At 38.8% G+C, this 19,218-nt stretch overlaps 1 protein-coding gene across 3 annotated transcripts in view; it reads left to right on the top strand.

Moving 5' to 3' along the window:
• LOC128203032 (uncharacterized protein DDB_G0283357-like) overlaps positions 1-17,287 on the top strand; it is a 20,855-nt gene extending 3,568 nt beyond the window's left edge. For 2 of the 3 annotated variants that reach the window (XM_052904275.1, XM_052904276.1), the window contains exons 2-6: positions 7,246-7,389; positions 10,281-10,405; positions 10,912-11,077; positions 12,273-12,448; positions 14,020-17,287. In XM_052904275.1, the coding sequence (XP_052760235.1) occupies positions 7,257-7,389; positions 10,281-10,405; positions 10,912-11,077; positions 12,273-12,448; positions 14,020-15,543 (2,124 nt within the window). In that variant the 5' untranslated portion in view covers positions 7,246-7,256 and the 3' untranslated portion in view covers positions 15,544-17,287. Of the gene's footprint in view, positions 1-630; positions 774-7,245; positions 7,390-10,280; positions 10,406-10,911; positions 11,078-12,272; positions 12,449-14,019 lie in introns of those variants that run through there. The other variant, XM_052904274.1, reaches the window with a different exon arrangement.
• Positions 17,288-19,218: the final 1,931 nt, after the last annotated feature.

The following is a 19,218-nucleotide window of genomic DNA, read 5'->3' as shown; positions in this document are numbered from 1 at the left end:
GAATGACTGACTGACTGACTGAATGAATGAATGACTGACTGACTGACTGACTGAATGAATGAGTAAATGAATGAATCAATCAATCAATCAATCGATCAATCAATCAATCAATCATTGCATGAATGAATATATCAATGAATGAAACAATGAATCATTGAATGAAATAATAAGTCACTCACTCACTCACTCACTCACTCACTCACTCACTCACTCACTCAGCCAGTCAATAACTAAGTCAGTCAAATGAAAGGATCTTACACCTTCAACCGGTTATCGATTAATTTTTGTTTAAAAAAATACATTTGTAATTAGAGTTCAAACGAACGCTTGACTTACTTGGATATATAGGTTAAAAAAAAATTAAAAAAAATACGTCAAAGTTTTTTTTATACGTCGTAAAGTGCTCTCACCATCACTAAATTAGTTTCCCCTTCCGACAGAGCACTAAATATCTAAAGCAAAGGAAATAAAAACTATCATAATGCTGGATTAGTAATAATGGGGGAAAAACAACGACAGGAAATTAGCTTGCTTATATTTTTTTCGTCTGAACCGCGCAGATGAAAAATCACGTGACTTCATTTTTTTAAATATTTTTTTATCTGTTAACGTTGAAGCCGAGACGAGTTGGCAGGCAGTCGGTGGAAAAGATCGATTTGTGCTCTGACATTTTAATTGTAAGAAGATTCATAAAGGAACACATTTGGATTAGTGTGTAGTATTCGAGTTCAATAAAGTAGGGTTATATATGGTGTACTAAGGCGTTAAGACCGGTGAGTGGATATTCCTTCATTTCATTAAAGATAAAAAACTTTAAGCGAGACTGTACAGTGTACATGCATTAAAAAATCGCATAGGTACACTAAGGTAAGGTTTAAATAGTTTATATCTTGTTTGTCCCGTTCTACCCAGGTCATGGCCGATAAACGTCTCTTATGTTCTGTTTATTAAGAAACTTGATACCATAGGATTTTTCAATATGTTTTTTATACTTTCAACATAGTTGTGTTATTTTTTTATTGCTTTATTCTTTATTGTCTATGAATTGTGCTCATGCTCCTCTGAATATTGTACTTTTGCACTTAAGTTAATATACAATGTTTTGAAAGTGACTGACTGACTGACTGACTGAATGACTGACTGAATGACTGACCGACCGACCGACCGACCGACCGACCGACCGAGCGAATGAATGAATGAATGAATGAATGAATGAATGAATGAATGAATGAATGAATGAATGAATGAATGAATGAATGAATGAATCATTGAATGAATTGAATGAATGAATGAATGAATGAATGAATGAATGAGTGAGTGAGTGAGTGAGTGAGTGAGTGAGTGAGTGAGTGAGTGAGTGAGTGAGTGAGTGAGTGAGTGAGTGAGTGAGTGAGTGAGTGAGTGAGTGAGTGAGTGAGTGAGTGAGTGAGTGAATGAATGAATGAATGAATGAACGGATTAGTCAGTCACTTAGTCAGTCAGTCAGATAGTCAGTCAGTCTTTTAATCAAACAGTCATTCAGTCAGTTAGACAATCACTCAGTCAGTCAATCAGGCAGTCAAATAGTAAATCAATAAATTATTCATCAACCAACCAACCAACAAATCAGTCAATCAATGTATTAAACAGCTACTCAATTACCGCACTCACTCACTCATTCACTCGCTCGCTCGCTCGCTCATTTTCACTCACCCACTCCCTTGCTTGCTAGCTCGCTCGTTCGGTCATTCATTCACTCGTTCAATCAATCTATCAATCAAACATTCAAACAAAAAATATCAGTCAATTTTTTTCTGTTCACAAATCATATGCCTTTTTTTCGTCAATTCAAATGAGTTAAAATAATAATGCATGAGTTAGGAGTTGAACAATATAATTATGGTAGTACACGCACACAATGACCACGACTAAAATACCGCTAGTTCATATACCACAAGTACTCGGCCAAACAGTTTTTATCTTATCTATCAAAATTTATAAAACTTAAAATTAGCAACCAATAGTGCAGTAAAGTTACAAAACTGCCTTACTTAATTTAACACGCATGCTAACTAGGACGTGACGGTGAAGTTTCAATGTAGTGCAGATTTTTTTTTTGTAATTTGAACTCGCAGTCAGTCTTTTACATATTAAACGTTTCTATTTTAATAGTATGGTAAAATAAATAACGTTAAGTTTCAGTGGATAAAATAACACGATGAATATCCACAACAAAGCAAGTCTGAGTGTGAATTCCCCCCCCCCTTTCATCCCCTCCCTGCAACGCCCCGTTTTTTATACGGGGTTTAGAAGGGCATTTCAATGGGTACCCAGTACGCAAAAGGGTAATGTTCGTGGGGTTTAGGGAAGGGGGGAGGGGGGAGGAGGGTGTGTGTGGAAGGCAAGTAATGTTCGTGGGGTTTAGGGAAGGGGGGAGGAGGGGTGGGTGGAAGGGAGGATTATGTTCGTGGGGATTTGGGCAGGGTGGAAGGGAGGGTAATGTTCGTAGGGATTTGGGCAGAGTGGAAGGGAGGGTAATGTTCGTAGGGATTTGGGTAGGGTGGATGGGAGGATAATGTTCGTAGGGATTTGGGCAGGGTGGAAGGGAGGGTAATGTTGGTGGGTATTGGGGAAGGGGGGCGGAGGGCGTGGTTGGAAGGAAAGGTTATGTTCTTGGGGATTTGGGCAGGGTTGAAGGGAGGGTAATGTTGGTGGGTATTGGGGGTGGGGTGGAAGGGAGGGGGCAGGGTGGAGGCTTCTTAAGCGGAGTGAGAAGTCTAACTATATTTCGCAGACTTTTGTAAAGTTGAAAGTGATACTCGTTATAGAAATCAAGATAACAAACATAAATGTTCATAAACCTTTAACTACTTACTTAATAAAGCATTTATGGAAACTATTAATTTCCTTATAACAAGATAATAGCTGAAAACGTACAAATATCAAATGAATGGTGGGTCCTTAAATACTTAAATTATCGTCTTTGAAATTCAAAACGGTTCCTTCACAATAACCATTGTTTTCGATATTTATTCATCCTTTTCGCTAAATTAAAACAAAAGTAGCACTCCTTAGGCCAAAAAATGGTTGGCTAGGTTAAACTCCTTTTCAAAAACAGGTAAGGAAGGTAGGCTTTGTATTTCGTTTCGGTTATTATTTTTTAATAGGCTTTTTATAAGAACGTTATTGTCATCATTGGAGACAGTTTTTTTTTTACCAACTCATGATAAAAACGGGAGGGTCTGCGCCTATTTCTGGTAGGGTCGGGTACACAGAACCAAATGATTTAAGGCCTTATTTGGGAGAAGGAGTGCATTTTTTATTTTGAACTCAGAACAATTAAATCACAGTCTTTATTACATAGACATTGGATGAATTAAAAAAAGTTTAGTCTGCATTCTGGATATCTTTATATTGTTTTATCAACATCTCCTATATTGCATAACAATTTCATCATTGTTATCCAAGTATCATATAACAGTCCGTCACGTTTCAAGTTTTATAAAGTTGCTTGCGAAACTTAAAGTTATAGTTTAAAAAAAATCAATTAAAAAATATCATAAAAGTCACACTCCGTATGTCAACTCATGCGGCGTTGAAGTTCAAATAAATAAAGAACTCATAAAGTATTATAAAAACAAGTTCGTCGCCATGGATACAGGTAGTAGATCGTTCAATGTGTCTGCCGTCTATTTTTTATTCCGTCATTTTTTGCATAGTGATGAATGGCGTACGTAATGAGAATTTTGATTGAATAGGAAAAACCACAATTCAGATGGGCTGATATGTTTTTAATTGAGTGCTGCATTTTTACGATTAAATCCGATGTAATCCAAAACGTTTCAGTACTACAAGGTTGGGCAAAATATTAAAAAAATGGTATGACATAAAAGTTCATTGCTCCGTACAAGGTATTGTGTCAGTGTGTATTTCTCGTATTTGATTGTCTGGACAGCTGGTGGGAGCGGTTTGTATTACAGTATCAATTTCAAGTTGCACTCACCTAATATATACGGTGTCTGTCTGACATTTACCTTTTTTTAAATATGCCAATAGAATGCAGTTTGCATTTATGCACACTCAGAGAAGTAGAGTTTTTTAGATGTCGAGTTTTATACATTGTCGGATACACTGAAAGAAGTAAAGTATTTCAGATGTCGACGTTAAACTCAAAAACTCTTGCTCAAAGTCAATCTATTATGTCCCCCAAAGTGAATGGAGGAGACATATTGATTTTGCTCTTGTCTGTCCATACATTGTTGGATACCCCCGATACACACTATGCTATGCTTCGTTGTGTACCGTGGTCATTTTGGCTAGGAAAATCTCGTAATCATGAATAATTAATGAGGCAGTTCCATTGGATAAAAAAACCCGCAGATGCTCTACGGTTAAAAAATATTTAGCCGATTGCCGGAGTTGAACAGGGTCTGCCTTCTCAGAACACTTATGTTTGGCAGTAGACCACAGAGGCTTCTGACACGGTTAAGTTATTAAATAATATTTGAGTTTAACATGCGAATTCATTGAAAGAAGAGTTGTCTCTCCTGCCTCACGCATATTCATTAAACTGATATTTTGTCAGTCAGTTGTCCTACGGTATGTATGAAGTGTAACGGAAGAATGTACCGTGGTTGCCGACGATGGTATTATAGTGAGAGGGATGAGGGTGGTCTAGGGGTTAAGATGTCCGCCTCTCATCGGAGAGGTTGTGGGTTCAATCAACATCAGGATGGAAATGGTAAAGATGCCCGCCTCTCACCCAAGAGGTTGTGGGTCAACCCTCACCAGGATGGGAGTGGTAAAGATATCCGCCTCTCACCCAAGAGGTTGTGGGTTCGATCCCCATCAGAGTGGGAGTGGTTAAGATGTCTGCCTCTCACCCAAGAGAGTGTGGGTTCGATCCACATCAGAGTCGGAGTGGTAAAGATGACTGCCTCTCACCCAAGAGGTTGTGGGTTTAACCCTCACCAGGATGGGAGTGGTTAAGATGTCCGCCTCTCACCCAAGAGGTTGTGGGTTCGATCCTGATCAGGATGGAAATGGTTAAGATGCCCGCCTCTCATCCAAGAGGTTGTGGGTTTCGATCCCCATCCGGTGGAAGTGGTAAAGATGTCCGCTTCTCACACAAGAGGTTGTGGGATTCGATCCCCATCAGGTAGAAGTGGTTAAGATGTCTGCCTCTCACCCAAGAGGTTGTGGGATTCGATCCCCATCAGGTGGAAGTGGTTAAGATGTCTGCCTCTCACCCAAGAGGTTGTGGGTTCGATCCCCATCAGAGTGGGAGTGGTTAAGATGACTGCCTCTCACCCAAGAGGTTGTGGGTTCGATCCCCATCAGAGTGGGAGTGGTTAAGATGTCCGCCTCTCACCCAAAAGATTGTTGGTTTCGATCCCGATCAGGTTGGGAGTGTTTAAGATGACTTCCTCTCATTGGAGAGGTCGTGGGTTCGATCCCCATCAGGATGAGAGTGGTTAAGATATGCGCCTCTCATCCAAAACGTTGTGTGTTAGATCCACATTTGGGTGTGAGTGATCTAGTGGTTAATATGTCCACCTATCATCCAAGAGGTTGTGAGTTCGATCCCAATTTTGGTGCGAGTGGTCTAGTGGTTAAGATGTCCGCCTCCATCTAAGAGGATGTGGGTTCGATCCCAATTTGATTGCGAGTGGTCTAATGGTTAAGATGTCCGCATCCATCCAAGAGGTTGTAGGTTCGATCCCAATTTTGGTGCGAGTGGTTTAGTGGTTAAGGTATCCGCCTCCATCCAAGAGGTTGTGGGTTCGATCCCCATTGGGGTGCGAGTGGTCTAGTGGTTAAGGTGTCCGCCTCCATCCAAGAGGTTGTGGGTTCGATCCCCATTTGGGTGCGAGTGGTCTAGTGGTTAAGGTGCCCGCATCCATCCAAGAGGTTGGTAGGTTCGATCGCCTTTTGGATGCGAGTGGTCTAGTGGTTAAGATGTCCGCATCCATCCAAGAGGTTGTGGGTTCGATCGCCATTTAGGTGCGAGTGGTCTAGTGCTTAAGGTGTCCGCCTCCATCCAAGAGGTTGTGGGTTCGATCCCCTTTGATTGCGAGTGGTCTAGTGGTTAAGATGTCCGCCTCCGTCCAAGAGGTTGGTAGGTTCGATCGCCTTTTGGGTGCGAGTGGTCTAGTGGTTAAGGTACCCGCCTCCGTCCAAGAGGTTGGTGGGTTCGATCGCCATTTGGGTGCGAGTGGTCTCGTGGTTAAGATGTCCGCCTCCGTCCAAGAGGTTGGTGGGTTCGATCGCCATTTGGGTGCGAGTGGTCTAGTGGTTAAGGTGTCCGCCTCCATCCAAGAGGATGTGGGTTCGATCGCCATTTGGGTGCGAGCGGTCTAGTGGTTGAGATGTCCGACTCCATCTAAGAGGTTGTGGGTTCGATCCCAATTTGGGTGCGAGTGGTCTAGTGGTTGAGATGCCCGCCTCCATCCAAGAGGTTGTGGGTTCGATCGCCATTTGGGTTAGAGTGGTTTAGTGATTAAGGTTTCCGCCTCCCATCCAAGAGGTTGGTGGGTTCGATCGCCATTTGGGTGCGAGTGGTCTAGTGACGTCATTTGTTAGAATCCCACCAAGATGAGCGTGGTCGAGTGGTAAAGTTGTACGCTTCTTACCTAATAAGTTGTGGTTTATATCTGCCAAGGATGAGAGTGTTTACGATGCCGCCTCTCATCCAAGAGGTTGTAGGCTCGATCCCCATCCGGGTGAGAGTGGTCTTGTGGCCACCTCTAACCCAAGAGGTTGTGGGTTTAATTCCTACCAGCATAAGAGTGGTCTAGTGGTAACGGTGTTCGCCTCTTATACACAAGGTTGTGGGTCCCATCCCCTTTAGACTAAGAGTGATCTAGTGGTTAAGGTATCCACCTCTTACCCAAGAGGTTGTGGGTCCGATCCCCATTTGGGTAAGAGTGGTCTAGTGGTTTAGGTTTTAGCCCCTCACCTAATAAAGGCCGTGTGATCGACCCCTCCCCCAGGCCTTTCAAGATTTTTTGATATTGTTAAACTGCAGTAGTTCATAGTTATTTTATGCGAGATCGTTGGTAGGCGTGACCCCATTGATAAATCTGAAGAAAAAATGCATACTTTAATGTTAAATGTCACTAGTATTTTTACAGGTCATATGATACCAAAGCAGGAGTTCATTCCCTTGAAATGACTGTGAATAGCAACACAATCTGCTCTAATAGATAAGAAAACAGAGATATATCGTTTATGATGCTGGAACTAATCATGAATATATATCTTCAGACCCATCAACAATGGAACCACGTCCACCAAGCGTCGAGACGAAACCAATCTGGGTGGCTCCAGGTATTATTGTTACGCGGGCAGGGTGCGAGTTTTCCGATACTGACAGTGGGTCCAGTAATGTCGAAGAACTCGCGACAAACAGTAAGGATGCTTCGTTTTATACAAGTCAATGATACGATATTAAACGCATTAACACTTACAACTAAATGACTAGGTTCGTTTACCTTACCATATTGGCATAACATCCGGTTGTCACTCTCCGGAATGTAATTAGTCATGCTTTACCCCAATCGGATCACTTCGGCCATTACCGATATCCAACAAATATCCCGAAGATTGCCGGAAATGGCCGAGCTGTTACGATTGGCTTTATCGCCTTGCATTATCCCCTCTTTTTAACCTAAAACTAAGCCTTTTATATGGATATGGTAGAGCAAATATGAATCAAGTACACAAGCAAATGATCCTTTTTTACTATAATAAGCCCAAGCCCCTCTACACAAGTTTGGAGCATATTTTATACGATTTTGGTCATTCGGAGCTCCTCGGCCATTTTTATCGAAAACAGCCTAGGATGTATTCTGGGACATCATTAGAAGTAGTTCGTATTTTTTTAATTATATCATTAATTAAATGAAGTGTTTTAGGTTGTATTTATTGATCTAAGCTTAAATTGATTGTCAGTGAAGTGTATAATTACAAACATAATTAAGCGAACTTAAACATAACGATTTCTGAGAATGTAAAGCTTTCATATACATCAGAGGTTGTTTTCGAAAAAAATGGCCGAGGAGTTCCGAATGCGATTTTGGTATGTGTGTGGCGAGATTTAAAGGTGGGGGGAGGGCGAGGGGCTACCGCCCCTGATGATATGCAACATTTTTAATGTGATTACATATATTGGCAAATTATTGTCAAATGTCTATCACCAGAAACCATGTTACTTTATGTAAAAGCAATTTTTGGTCATATGAATTGTAAAATCAAGTTATAAATAGTAAAAGAAAGCAACTCTTTGCCTTGAACTATCAGACTTACTCTTTAGAACACCAAAAAATAAATGCAAACGTTCTTAGTGTTAAGCGGCAGATTCCTCGCGAATGTCTCTTATATATGCCATTGCACATGCTCGAGGTTCTAAATAACTCACTAAATAAAACCAAATAATGTCTGAATGAAAAATTGGTAGTTATAATCTGCTTAATGGAATCTTGATTGTCAAAACTCTTTCAATTAATCTAATGTGAATCTGTATGGCGTTCCCATAACAGAGGCATGCAACCTGACAGTAAAAGGTACTCGTTATTTGTTTTTGACCAAAAGTCAGTTTGGGCATCTGTTATGCATCTGAGAACACTTATTTAATCAACATTTTACTTTTATATGATATCGAAAATGCAGAAAAAAGAGTAAAAGTTTAAAAAGGTGTTTTGGATTTAGTGGGGTACGAAACCACGCCGGCATATTCAAGAAAATAAGAAAACCGACGTTTTAACCACCTAGCTACATGGACTTAAACATGGTAGATATTTTGACCTCTTAACAATACATTGATAACATCACGTGATGATATTGTCAGCCAATCACGCAACAACAAAGCTGTAATGAAGTGATTGTAGCGCTGTTAACGCATATGAATTGTGGTCTTAAAAGACGATATAAAGGCAAATATCCAGCTGTCGGTATCTTAGTTTTAACACTCCTTATCATGTGCCCTACTTTATTTCGTCATACAAAATAGTGCATTTTACAAAAATATGAGCGTGCACTTTTAACCATTGAGCAAGTTTGCTATTTTTTCGTCCTGTTGCGGACCTATTGGTACTTTAGTGACATAACAGGAAGAAAATATCTGGGAACAGGAAATAAACAGCTCCTAAATAGTGATTTCAAAATGTGATATTTGAGTTTTAAATTTGACATCCTTATTCTCATGCAGATGGAATATTCAGATACCTAATATTTTAATGAGGTTTTGAGGGCCTGTAATAAAATTAGATTTCACCTCCGACTATGACTTCAACTTATGGTTTCTTCCTGTTACTACATTCCCTTCCTGTCATCGGAATTTCTTCTCTTGTTTCAATTATCTTCCTGTTACCAACAATAAATTCCTTTAATTGAACTCAATCTAGTTCTACTTACATGTATATTAAAGTACAGGCACCTCAACTTTAGTAAGCGATATAGTCTTATTTCAAGCAGCACTCTCACAAATAGAAACTTTGTTTTGTTATGAATCGAGCCAATGTATGCGAACATGCATGGAAACAAGTGATATAGTACTGCTGACAAACAATCAGATCGCAGATTTCATATTTTAGTTCAAAAATTGATGTTTTATGCATTTTTTCATTGACCGTAAGTAACTTTAAGCCATGAAACATTTATTTTTGAACGGAAATATGAAAATCTGCGAATCGCAATTAGTAAAAAAACATACGTTTATTACTATTTGAATTGATCAATAAAACATGCTTTATTGTGATTATTATAAAGATTATTTTATATGAAGTGTAAAAAAAAATCTTTTTTTAGAAGTAAATTATACTCAAATAATAGAAAAAAACACAACAAAAAAATTGAGATAAGGTTAATCCTATTTTTACTTCGACAAACTTAGGCCAAATCTGTCTTATGTCAAAAATGGAAAACAAAATATCTAACCTTATTTGCTCGATGTAAAAAATATACGTATTGTTTTTCAATATGCATGAAATAGATACACGTACTAAAATGAGTAACACAACCTGATTTTTTTTATCAAAAGCCATTACTATAGAAATACAAATGGCTTTTAAGACGGTAACAAGAGGGAACTTATTTATTATTGATCGATCTGTTTTTAAATTGCTTTATTTATTTTCAATAGCCTTTGAGAGGTTTATGTCTTCTTGTAAGAAGTAGTGAACTGTTTATTTGTATATATGTATTTGTAAAAAGATGAAAATAAAATCCAAGTCTAAAAAAATCTTCACCTTTTTAAAAAATGCCTGAGTACTAAAATAATCCTATCACAATGCTTGTTTTAGATTTCAACCTTGCCGACGGGAAGGCGTTGCTCAACACAATGTTTCCATTCTCGGAGAAAGGGAAGACCGGCACACCCAAGCCCATCCAGAGTAGCGAGAACGACACCCTCCAGGTTGATGAAACTGTGCGTATCATGAACTAATATATTTCTATAAATATATATAATACGATAATTTCATTTCCAGTCATAGGCGATGTATAATATAACATGTAAATCACAAAAGTAGAGACAGCAGAGTATATAATTAAGACAATACAATGAAGTTTATCGACAATAACTTGGAATAATAATCTAGAGTTTGCGCAGTGGTTTAGCGCATTCGCTTTCACCAAGGCGACCCGAGCTCGATTCCTGGCCTGGTCACCACGCCGGACAAGGTACTCCGGGTACTCCCGTTTTTACCACAACACAAGACCACACTCTCGCGTAACATCGTGCCTACGAGTGTGATTAATATAAAATTTTAATATCTTCTTTTCACAATCGCTGTTAAATAAATAAGTTTTAGCTTAAATATTTGACCGTACGTACCAGTCTCAGTATATAAGTATTAAAAACAACATAGATGCCATACAACTCATGATTTATAAACTACAAAACTGAATGTTTGCCTCCATTTGTTCTTGCAGACGAGGCGACCACGCTGCGAAAAATGTGGTAAATGGTTCCACAGCCGCCAGCAGCTATCGCAGCACGAGCTCGTGCACTCTGATGTCCGGAAATATAAATGTCGCTTCTGTGATCGCGCATTCAAGCAGCCGTCGCACCTCCATCAGCATCACAGAATTCATACAGGTATGGTTATATGTTTGTAAGTTTGTCATGTTATCGGGCCATGAACAAATATGATCAGGGGCGGCTCCAACATCAGACGTTAGAGGGGGCGAAACTTGGGGGCGTATTTTTTTACTTCTCCCAAATGTGTTTGGTTTCTTGTATTGGAAGGGGTGTTTGGGGGTACTCTCCCAATTAATTTCAACAATTTATAGTCCGAAATGGTGTATTATGGACCTTTTTCGCCTAAATTGAAATTAGAAGTAAACTTTAAAAACGATTTTAGGGGGAGGTGGGGGATTCTAAGGCTTATGATAGTAAATTTTCATGCGTAATCGTGTTTTTGGTGTTTACCGCGATTCAATAAAGATAGCGTAAGATCATTTATCGAATAGATTATGTCCGTAGCTTAACGGGTGTCCCCGAACTCTCGTAAGCAGCGTAATGATAATGACTAAGACATCTTATTCAAAAGGGGCCAAGGCCATGGTGAACCTCTTTTAGTGAGTAACGCGTGACAGCGAGCAACAACCAATCGTTACCTTCTAAATCATATAAACTTACATTTTGTCACGCTCCTACAGGTCAACAACCCTTTAAATGAATGATATCCGCCTGTTTTACAACATTTCCCCAGCTTTCCAAACTGAATCAACTCTTCAGTTAACTACTAAATAGTGATTATATTAACTACAGCAACCAACCTACTTACATAACATAAAACTTACATTCTGCTATGCCCCTACAGGTGAAAATGTTACAGATGCACGATTTCCGGTAGCCTCTCCAAAGTTGTCCGACTTTTACCTCTGTTAATTGCATACATAGCTCCAATAAATAGCAACATTTTGCCATGCTCCTTCAGGTGAGGAACACAACATTCCAGGTTGTAGCAGAGCCTTTCCCGATCTGTTCACTGGAATATCACATCTGTTCACTGGAATATCACATCTGTTCACTGGAATATCACATCTGTTCACTGGAATATCACATCTGTTCAACTGGAATATCACATCTGTTCACTGGAATATCACATCTGTTCACTGTAAAAGCACACATGATAATAAGTTATATTTTGCTACGCCTCTACATGTGAGAAACAATACACTTGCACGATTTCCGGATGCAACAAAGCAATTCCCCAGCTGACCAACCCTAATGACTAATGGCCACTTCTGTTTATTGAAAAAAAATAAGGATAAATATTTATATTCAGGGGAGAAACCATACAAATGCACGATTTCCGGTTGCAACAGAGCGTTCCCCCAGCTGTCGAACCTGAATCACCACATCCGGAATCACGACAAGCCCGACCCACCCCCTGAAAACACATGTGTCTTCTGTGATCGGGCGTACGCCAGTGAGACGGTGCTGCGGACACATCTTAAGAAGGTTTGATATTTGTATGATATAGTATTATATGTAAACAAAGGAAACTGCTGGAAGAAGCCCAGTAGTCACACTCACACTTATAGGGAATCGCTCATGTTTTAGTTGAAGGCACTTTTTTGTATGACGAAATAAAGCGTGGCAGATAATGGGGAGTGTTAAAACTAAGAAACTGACGGCTGGAGCCCGTCAACAAATGTTGACATATGCTCAAATATTGTCTTTGAAGGTCACAACTTTAAAAAAAAATAGCTTTTCAAAAAAAGCTTAACTGTTAAAGATGCACTCTTAGTCCCAGAGAAGATTTACCACATTTTTTGATATTGTTTTTATATTCTAAAAGAGATGAATAAATGTCGAAAACAATGATTCTTATGAAGGATACCGAGTTTAATTTGAAAGAAATGTGCATAAAACACGGTATTTCTACCTTATGAGACTATAGTAGACCACAGTATATATTTTAGCATTCACCAATCATTTAATATTTAGCGCTTTCTGCTATTAAATACACGGTTACAATCTTGTTGTCAGTAATTAATATTTTCAATAAATGCATTATTTAGTAAGTAGTTAAAGGTTTATCTGTCAAAATTGATGTTTGTGATACATGCGTATGTATTGATTTTGAATAGGAGTGTCACTTTAATGAAGTAGTCCTTAACGTTGTTTACTAGGCCTTGTGAAAGAGTGATTTTGTTTCGTTGTCATTTTTTCCTGCAATTTCGGTATCAAAGAATAAAATAATTATAGATGCAATACCGGGCAAATTGGTGCACATTTCGATCGATTTAACATATTAACAAACAACGCCTTGTTATGTTACCTGGATTAATTCCGCTATATAATCAACAGTTTTGATATACATGTTAATAAGAACATTATTTATAGAATAAACGCAGGTCATAGTTTGGATGAATTTCAGGACCTATTCCGATTAATGCATCTGTCAATTGTAACCACGCCCCAAACCCCTAGGTCCGTTGATTTGACAGGGACTTTGACTTTCGGTCCACCCAATTCAATGTAAAACCCATAGTGCTGGTAAAATTCTCGCCAAATGCCATCGCAAACTGGGGCCATCCGGTAATTTGAAACTGACTTCTTTCAAATTGGGAGAGAATCAGGATGAGGCGCCATCTTTTATAAATATCTCGCGTGATCTCGATAAACACCAGGAAAAGCTTGCCTAAAACGCGGACAAATCCCGTAAAAGAACGGATACTTCCAGGCATAAAGCCACGGCCCATTCCCCGCTATTTTCGGTGCGAAACAAATTCACCGCATTCACTCGGCACTGCGGGGCACATGGGGGTGGGGGGGGTGCGTGTTTACAATTGACTGGTGGTATAATGAATGCATTTTTTTTATTAAACGTTCATTTAATAAGCAATACGACAAGTAGGGGAGGCAACTGACTTAAAACTACCGATAAAAAGTCAGTTGTTTCGTTTCTTTGTTAATATTAACTGCAATATATTACATTTTATTATATTACATAATATCATATTATATTATTAAACTATGTGAACCTTGAATAGAACAGCTTTGACTTTGCCTTTTAAATATTTCAGATCCATGGATGCAGCCTCGAAAATATGTCAGCTACGAGGTCTACCAACAATGACTCCGTGAAAAAGGAAAACCCCATGTGTTCACTTAACAATAATGTGACGTCACAGGGGATTCCGGTGGTTACTCCAATACACAATTATGTGTTAACCTCGATAGAAAAGAAAGTTGAACCCACGATATCTCATTCGGTCGCTAATGGGGTCAAGACCATTACATTCACCACTAACGGAACCGGAAACAGTGTAATGAAACGAAAGCTATATCCGAAATCTCTCCCTGCTCCGAAAATCTTGATAACAAATCCTGAAACTTATGGCAGCGTACAGAACGGTATTCATAACGGCAATACGTTGAACGGTATTCATAACGGCAATACGTTGAACGGTATTCATAACGGCAATACGTTGAACGGTATTCATAACGGCATTACGTTGAACGGTATTCATAACGGCATTACGTTGAACGGTATTCATAACGGCAATACGTTGAACGGTATTCATAACGGCAATACGTTGAGAAATACTTGTTTTGATTTGGCTGCCAACGGTAATAATAATGTTGACGACTGTGGTCCGGTACCGCCGTTGAAGAAGGCCAGATTGGCTGTTTCAAACGAAAGTGTTTTAACCGTAAGTGGCGTAAATAATGTACCAAATGCATACGTTTCCGGAATTTATATTCAACCTTATGCTAATGCTGGAAATTCTATACAGACTTCGGATACATCAAATTTAAATCGGACAGAGCTAAATGGTTCACCGGAGGATGAAATGGAGTTCATAGAAGACATTTCAGTCATGCAATATAACTACACATTAGGCGATGATATAGACGATTTGAATGAACAGTCGAACCTACGAAGCGACGCCGCACCCAGCCGAACTAACGGAACTGTTTTGAATGGTCATACAGGAGTTGACCATACAGGGGTTGGTCATACAGGGGTTGATCATACAGGAAATAGTCATACAGGAGTTGGTCATACAGGAAATGGTCAATCAGGAGTTGGTCATACAGGAGTTGGTCATACAGGAAATGGTCAATCAGGAGTTGGTCATACAGGAGTCGGTAATACAGGAGTTGATCATACCGGGGTTGGTCATACAGGAAATTGTCATATACAGGATCATACAATGACTGGTCATACAGGGGTTAGTTATACAGGGATTGGTCATACAGGAGTAAGTCATACAGGAAATGGTCATACAGGGGTTAGTCAATCAGGAGTTGATCATACAGAAAATGGTCATACAGGAAATGGTCATACAAGAAATGGCCAATCAGGAAATGGTCATACAGGAGTTGGTCATGCAGGAAATGGTCCCAAAGGGAATGGTAATACAGGAAATGCTCATACAGGAGTAAAACTGAATGGTTACACTAACTACCCAACAAGAAGCCTCACTGGATGGACGGACGTCGGCGACAATGCGTCACTAGAAGAAAATATCACAACCGCCCCCCGCTCCCGGAAACGGAAAGCTTCTCAGCCACAGAGATTTGTGTATACGATACAAGAGTAGACTAAACACTTCGAAATAAGTCGACGAATTTGTTCCTTGTTCTCCATATCTCGTTCACTTTATAAACTCCTCAAAGTTTGCTGAGGACCAACGTGTTGTGACCAAAACTGATTGTCTGAACCCGTTGCTTAAGAGGGATTAATCGGTGAAATAAAATGCTTTTACACTGTGCTGAAATTGAAGTTCTCACGTCCGAAATCGAACGTAAGCGCACACAGAAATGGTATACAATTCAAATGACGTCAGCTCCGAAAAGACGTTACTACCGCAATACATTTTGGCGTGTTTTCCCAAAGAAAAACTACAAAAAATGAATTGTCTTTTTATATCCGTTTTAGGCACATGATAAAACGAAACAAATGTTTTTTTCAGTGTAAGATTGCAATATATTTTACCTCGTGAACACCTAAAGTATATATTTTACTCTTAGTTTATATACCTCTTTTAAATACTCGTTGAACTTGTCAATTTGACGCCAATAGCTTGGTCAGTATACATCGGGTTCTTTTTTTTCAATTGTTTTATTGCTGTTGGAGTTGTACTCGTTTCTATACACACAATTCGTGTCTCGGAAAAATGTGCTATTATTTTACTCACTCATCAATCGATCAGAAACTATGAAATGAATACATATATCGAGAGGGGTAAACTACATACATCAGCAGCCATTTGAATAAAACTTGGTAACTTGGTAACTTGGTGAGTCGTTTGTCATTTAAATGTGTAAACTGGCCTTAAGATAACCTCTTGACAACTTAACCAAGTTATATAGCGCTCGTCGAATGGGTATAAACCGATGGCGAGGGTAAATACCCCTCCCCTATCCAAGTTTTATTCATTTAGCTGCTGCTGATAAATTTGTATTCAATGATATGTACACCTGCTTTGCTTTCATAACTCGGATTGGGAATACATTTTCTTTAAAATGCTTTCCTCACCTTAATGACTACTTCATGAATATATCGCTTCCATATCATTAACTTTAACCGGTGCTTTTTGATCGAGAGATGTTATCAAATCTATGATTACATGTATTTCGTTTAGAAAACCATGCATGTTTGTGTCAACACTTTGCAAAATAACAAAAGCCAATCGTTTTTTTTTTTCATTTTCGCCTTAGAAATTGGTTCTTACTATCTTTGTATAGAGCAATTGACAGGTTATGCCAGAATTAATGTTTCCTTATAGATGAATTGACATTTTTGGGCTCAGTCTCAAGAATATGAACACTGTTTTTGTGTTCTATGCCTTTGGCCTTTACTCTATGCCATTAAACGGGGTTTATGTTTAAACTTTTGGCTACTGAGCTTGTTTCTGTAATTCTTCATATAAATATTAGACTCGGGACGTAAATGAATACGGACTTAGGTCTCTTTATTTCGAAGCAAGTGCAGTCATGCCTTTTTATTCAAATGAAACTATGATCTCACATGTTTCAATGGCGTCAGAATTATATAAGACCCATTCTGCTTTTTGCAGTTCATTTACAAGTTCTATGCTAGCTTTTGTTGTTGTTTTCTGGACCGGTTTTGTAATTCAACATTTAAACAGCTTTAACAAGCGTTGTGATATACATATGTATTTTTGTGTGTTTGTATGATACTATGCTGTGTGAATGACGTGTTTTAATGCCCCGCCATTGAAATGACAATTGGGCATGTTGTGTTGTATCTAATGATTGTTCGGGTTATAAAATGCATTGTAGCTTTGTGTTCAATTATTTATAAGTTGTCAAATAAACATTCTAAAAAAGTATTTGGTGTTGACTTCGTCAGTAGATCGCGTAGTAATTTTAACATAGCAGTTAAACGTACTGACTTGACTCTTTGGAATCATAATTATTTAAGCAATAATATACTTCAGTGGCAATAAATTAGTAATACAAAACACAACAACTAATTAATACTAGTATTTATTTTTTTACGAACTACTTTTTTAACCAAGTTTTCTCATAGTGAAACCTGGTTATTAGAATGGCGAACGTCGTTGTTCGGGCGGGCGGGCGGTCGGCCGGGCGGCGTCAAACTCACCTATGAAACTGAATAACTTAAGTAAGGGTAGACATATCTTGACCAAACTTGGTCTATAGAAAGAGTTTATGGGTACCTTTCATGGGATTGCGATTGGGGTCCCTAGGGTCAAGGTCAAGGTCACTGTTACTTAAAATAGAAAAACGGTTGAAACTGAATAACTTTAGTTAGGGATGACATATCTTTACTAAACTTGGTCTATAGGAATAGTTTATAGAGACCTTTCATGTGATTGCATTTGGGATCCCTAGGGTCAAGGTCAAGGTCACTGTTACTAAAATTAGAAAAACGGTTGAAACTGAATAACTTTAGTTAAGGATGACATATCTTGACAAAACTTGGTGAATAGGAAGAGTTCATAGAGACCTTTCATGGGATTGCGTTTAGGGTCCCTTGGGTCAAGGTCAAGGTCACTGTTACTAAAAATAGAAAAACGGTTGAAACTGAATAACTTTAGTTAGGGTTGACATATCTTGACAAAACTTGGTATAAAGGAAGAGTTTATGGATACCTTTCATGGGATTGCGTTTGGGGTCCCTAGACTCAAGGTCAAGGTGACTGTTACTCAAAATAGAAAAATGTTTGAAACTTAAGTTAGGGTTGACATATCCTGACACAACTTGGTATAAAGGAAGAGTTTATGGATACCTTTCAATGGATTGCATTTGGGGTCCCTAGGTTCAAGGTCACTGTTACTAAAAATAGAAAAACAGACACAGGCTGTAGTTCTTCTGTCAATCATTAAAAACCTGGTTTCGTCGCATTGCGGCGTTTCTTGTCTACTGATGTATCAGCATACATCCGATGTTGTTTTCGATGAAAAATGGCCGAGGAATTCCGTATTTAGTTCAGCATGTCTATTCCAACCACGAATCAAAAGTGGATGGAGTGGTCTGAACTGAAAAGGAACGGAATAGAACTATGACCCGGACATGTTCCGCGTCCAAGAAAAAAGGTTGTCCGAATGGAGGCGTTGTTATTGTCATGGCGACCTTCAGTATAACTATATTGATAGTTCTCTACAGGCAACAAATCCGAGACATGGAATTCTAGTTGAATTAAAACACAAAAAACACATGAAACACAATATAAAACTGATAAACGACAGTTTGATATTAAATGATATAGAGGATATTTGTTGAATTCAGTGTAAGATTGTGTTTTATTTCACGTGTGGTCACAGAAAAATATTTCCTGTTACCGCGAGACAAATTCAAAATGCTTGTGCATACATGTATTCGGTTAGAGTGTGTAGGTAAAAACGGTCTACAGCTCTAGTACCAGCACATGTGGCCAAGTATATTCAACCGATACCTACCAAGCGGGTTAATTGTAACAGTTTGTTCCATGAAATAGTTCGAACATAAAATAGTAAGTTCATTCTTGTTAAATGGTTAAAATCAATTGAAAAATTGTTTGTTAACATATTGCATAATTTGCTATTGACAATTCGATACGATTCGGCTATTGTGTCGACTACAGACGACAACAGACATGTATCCTCTACTTCTTCAAGTCAAGGGAAGCAAATCTTACAAAGATGAAAAAAGTAGTCCCGTGTTGTCTGCACTGAAATGATCAAGCCAGAGTGAAATGATCAAGTTATCATACACCAATATGTTTCATTATTTTACCGGTATGCATC

The sequence above is a fragment of the Mya arenaria genome, chromosome 9, assembly GCF_026914265.1.
Source record: "Mya arenaria isolate MELC-2E11 chromosome 9, ASM2691426v1".
NCBI classification, from domain to species: Eukaryota; Metazoa; Mollusca; class Bivalvia; order Myida; family Myidae; genus Mya; species Mya arenaria.
Note: the sequence above shows the minus strand (reverse complement) of the source record. Positions and strands in the feature narration are given on the sequence as shown.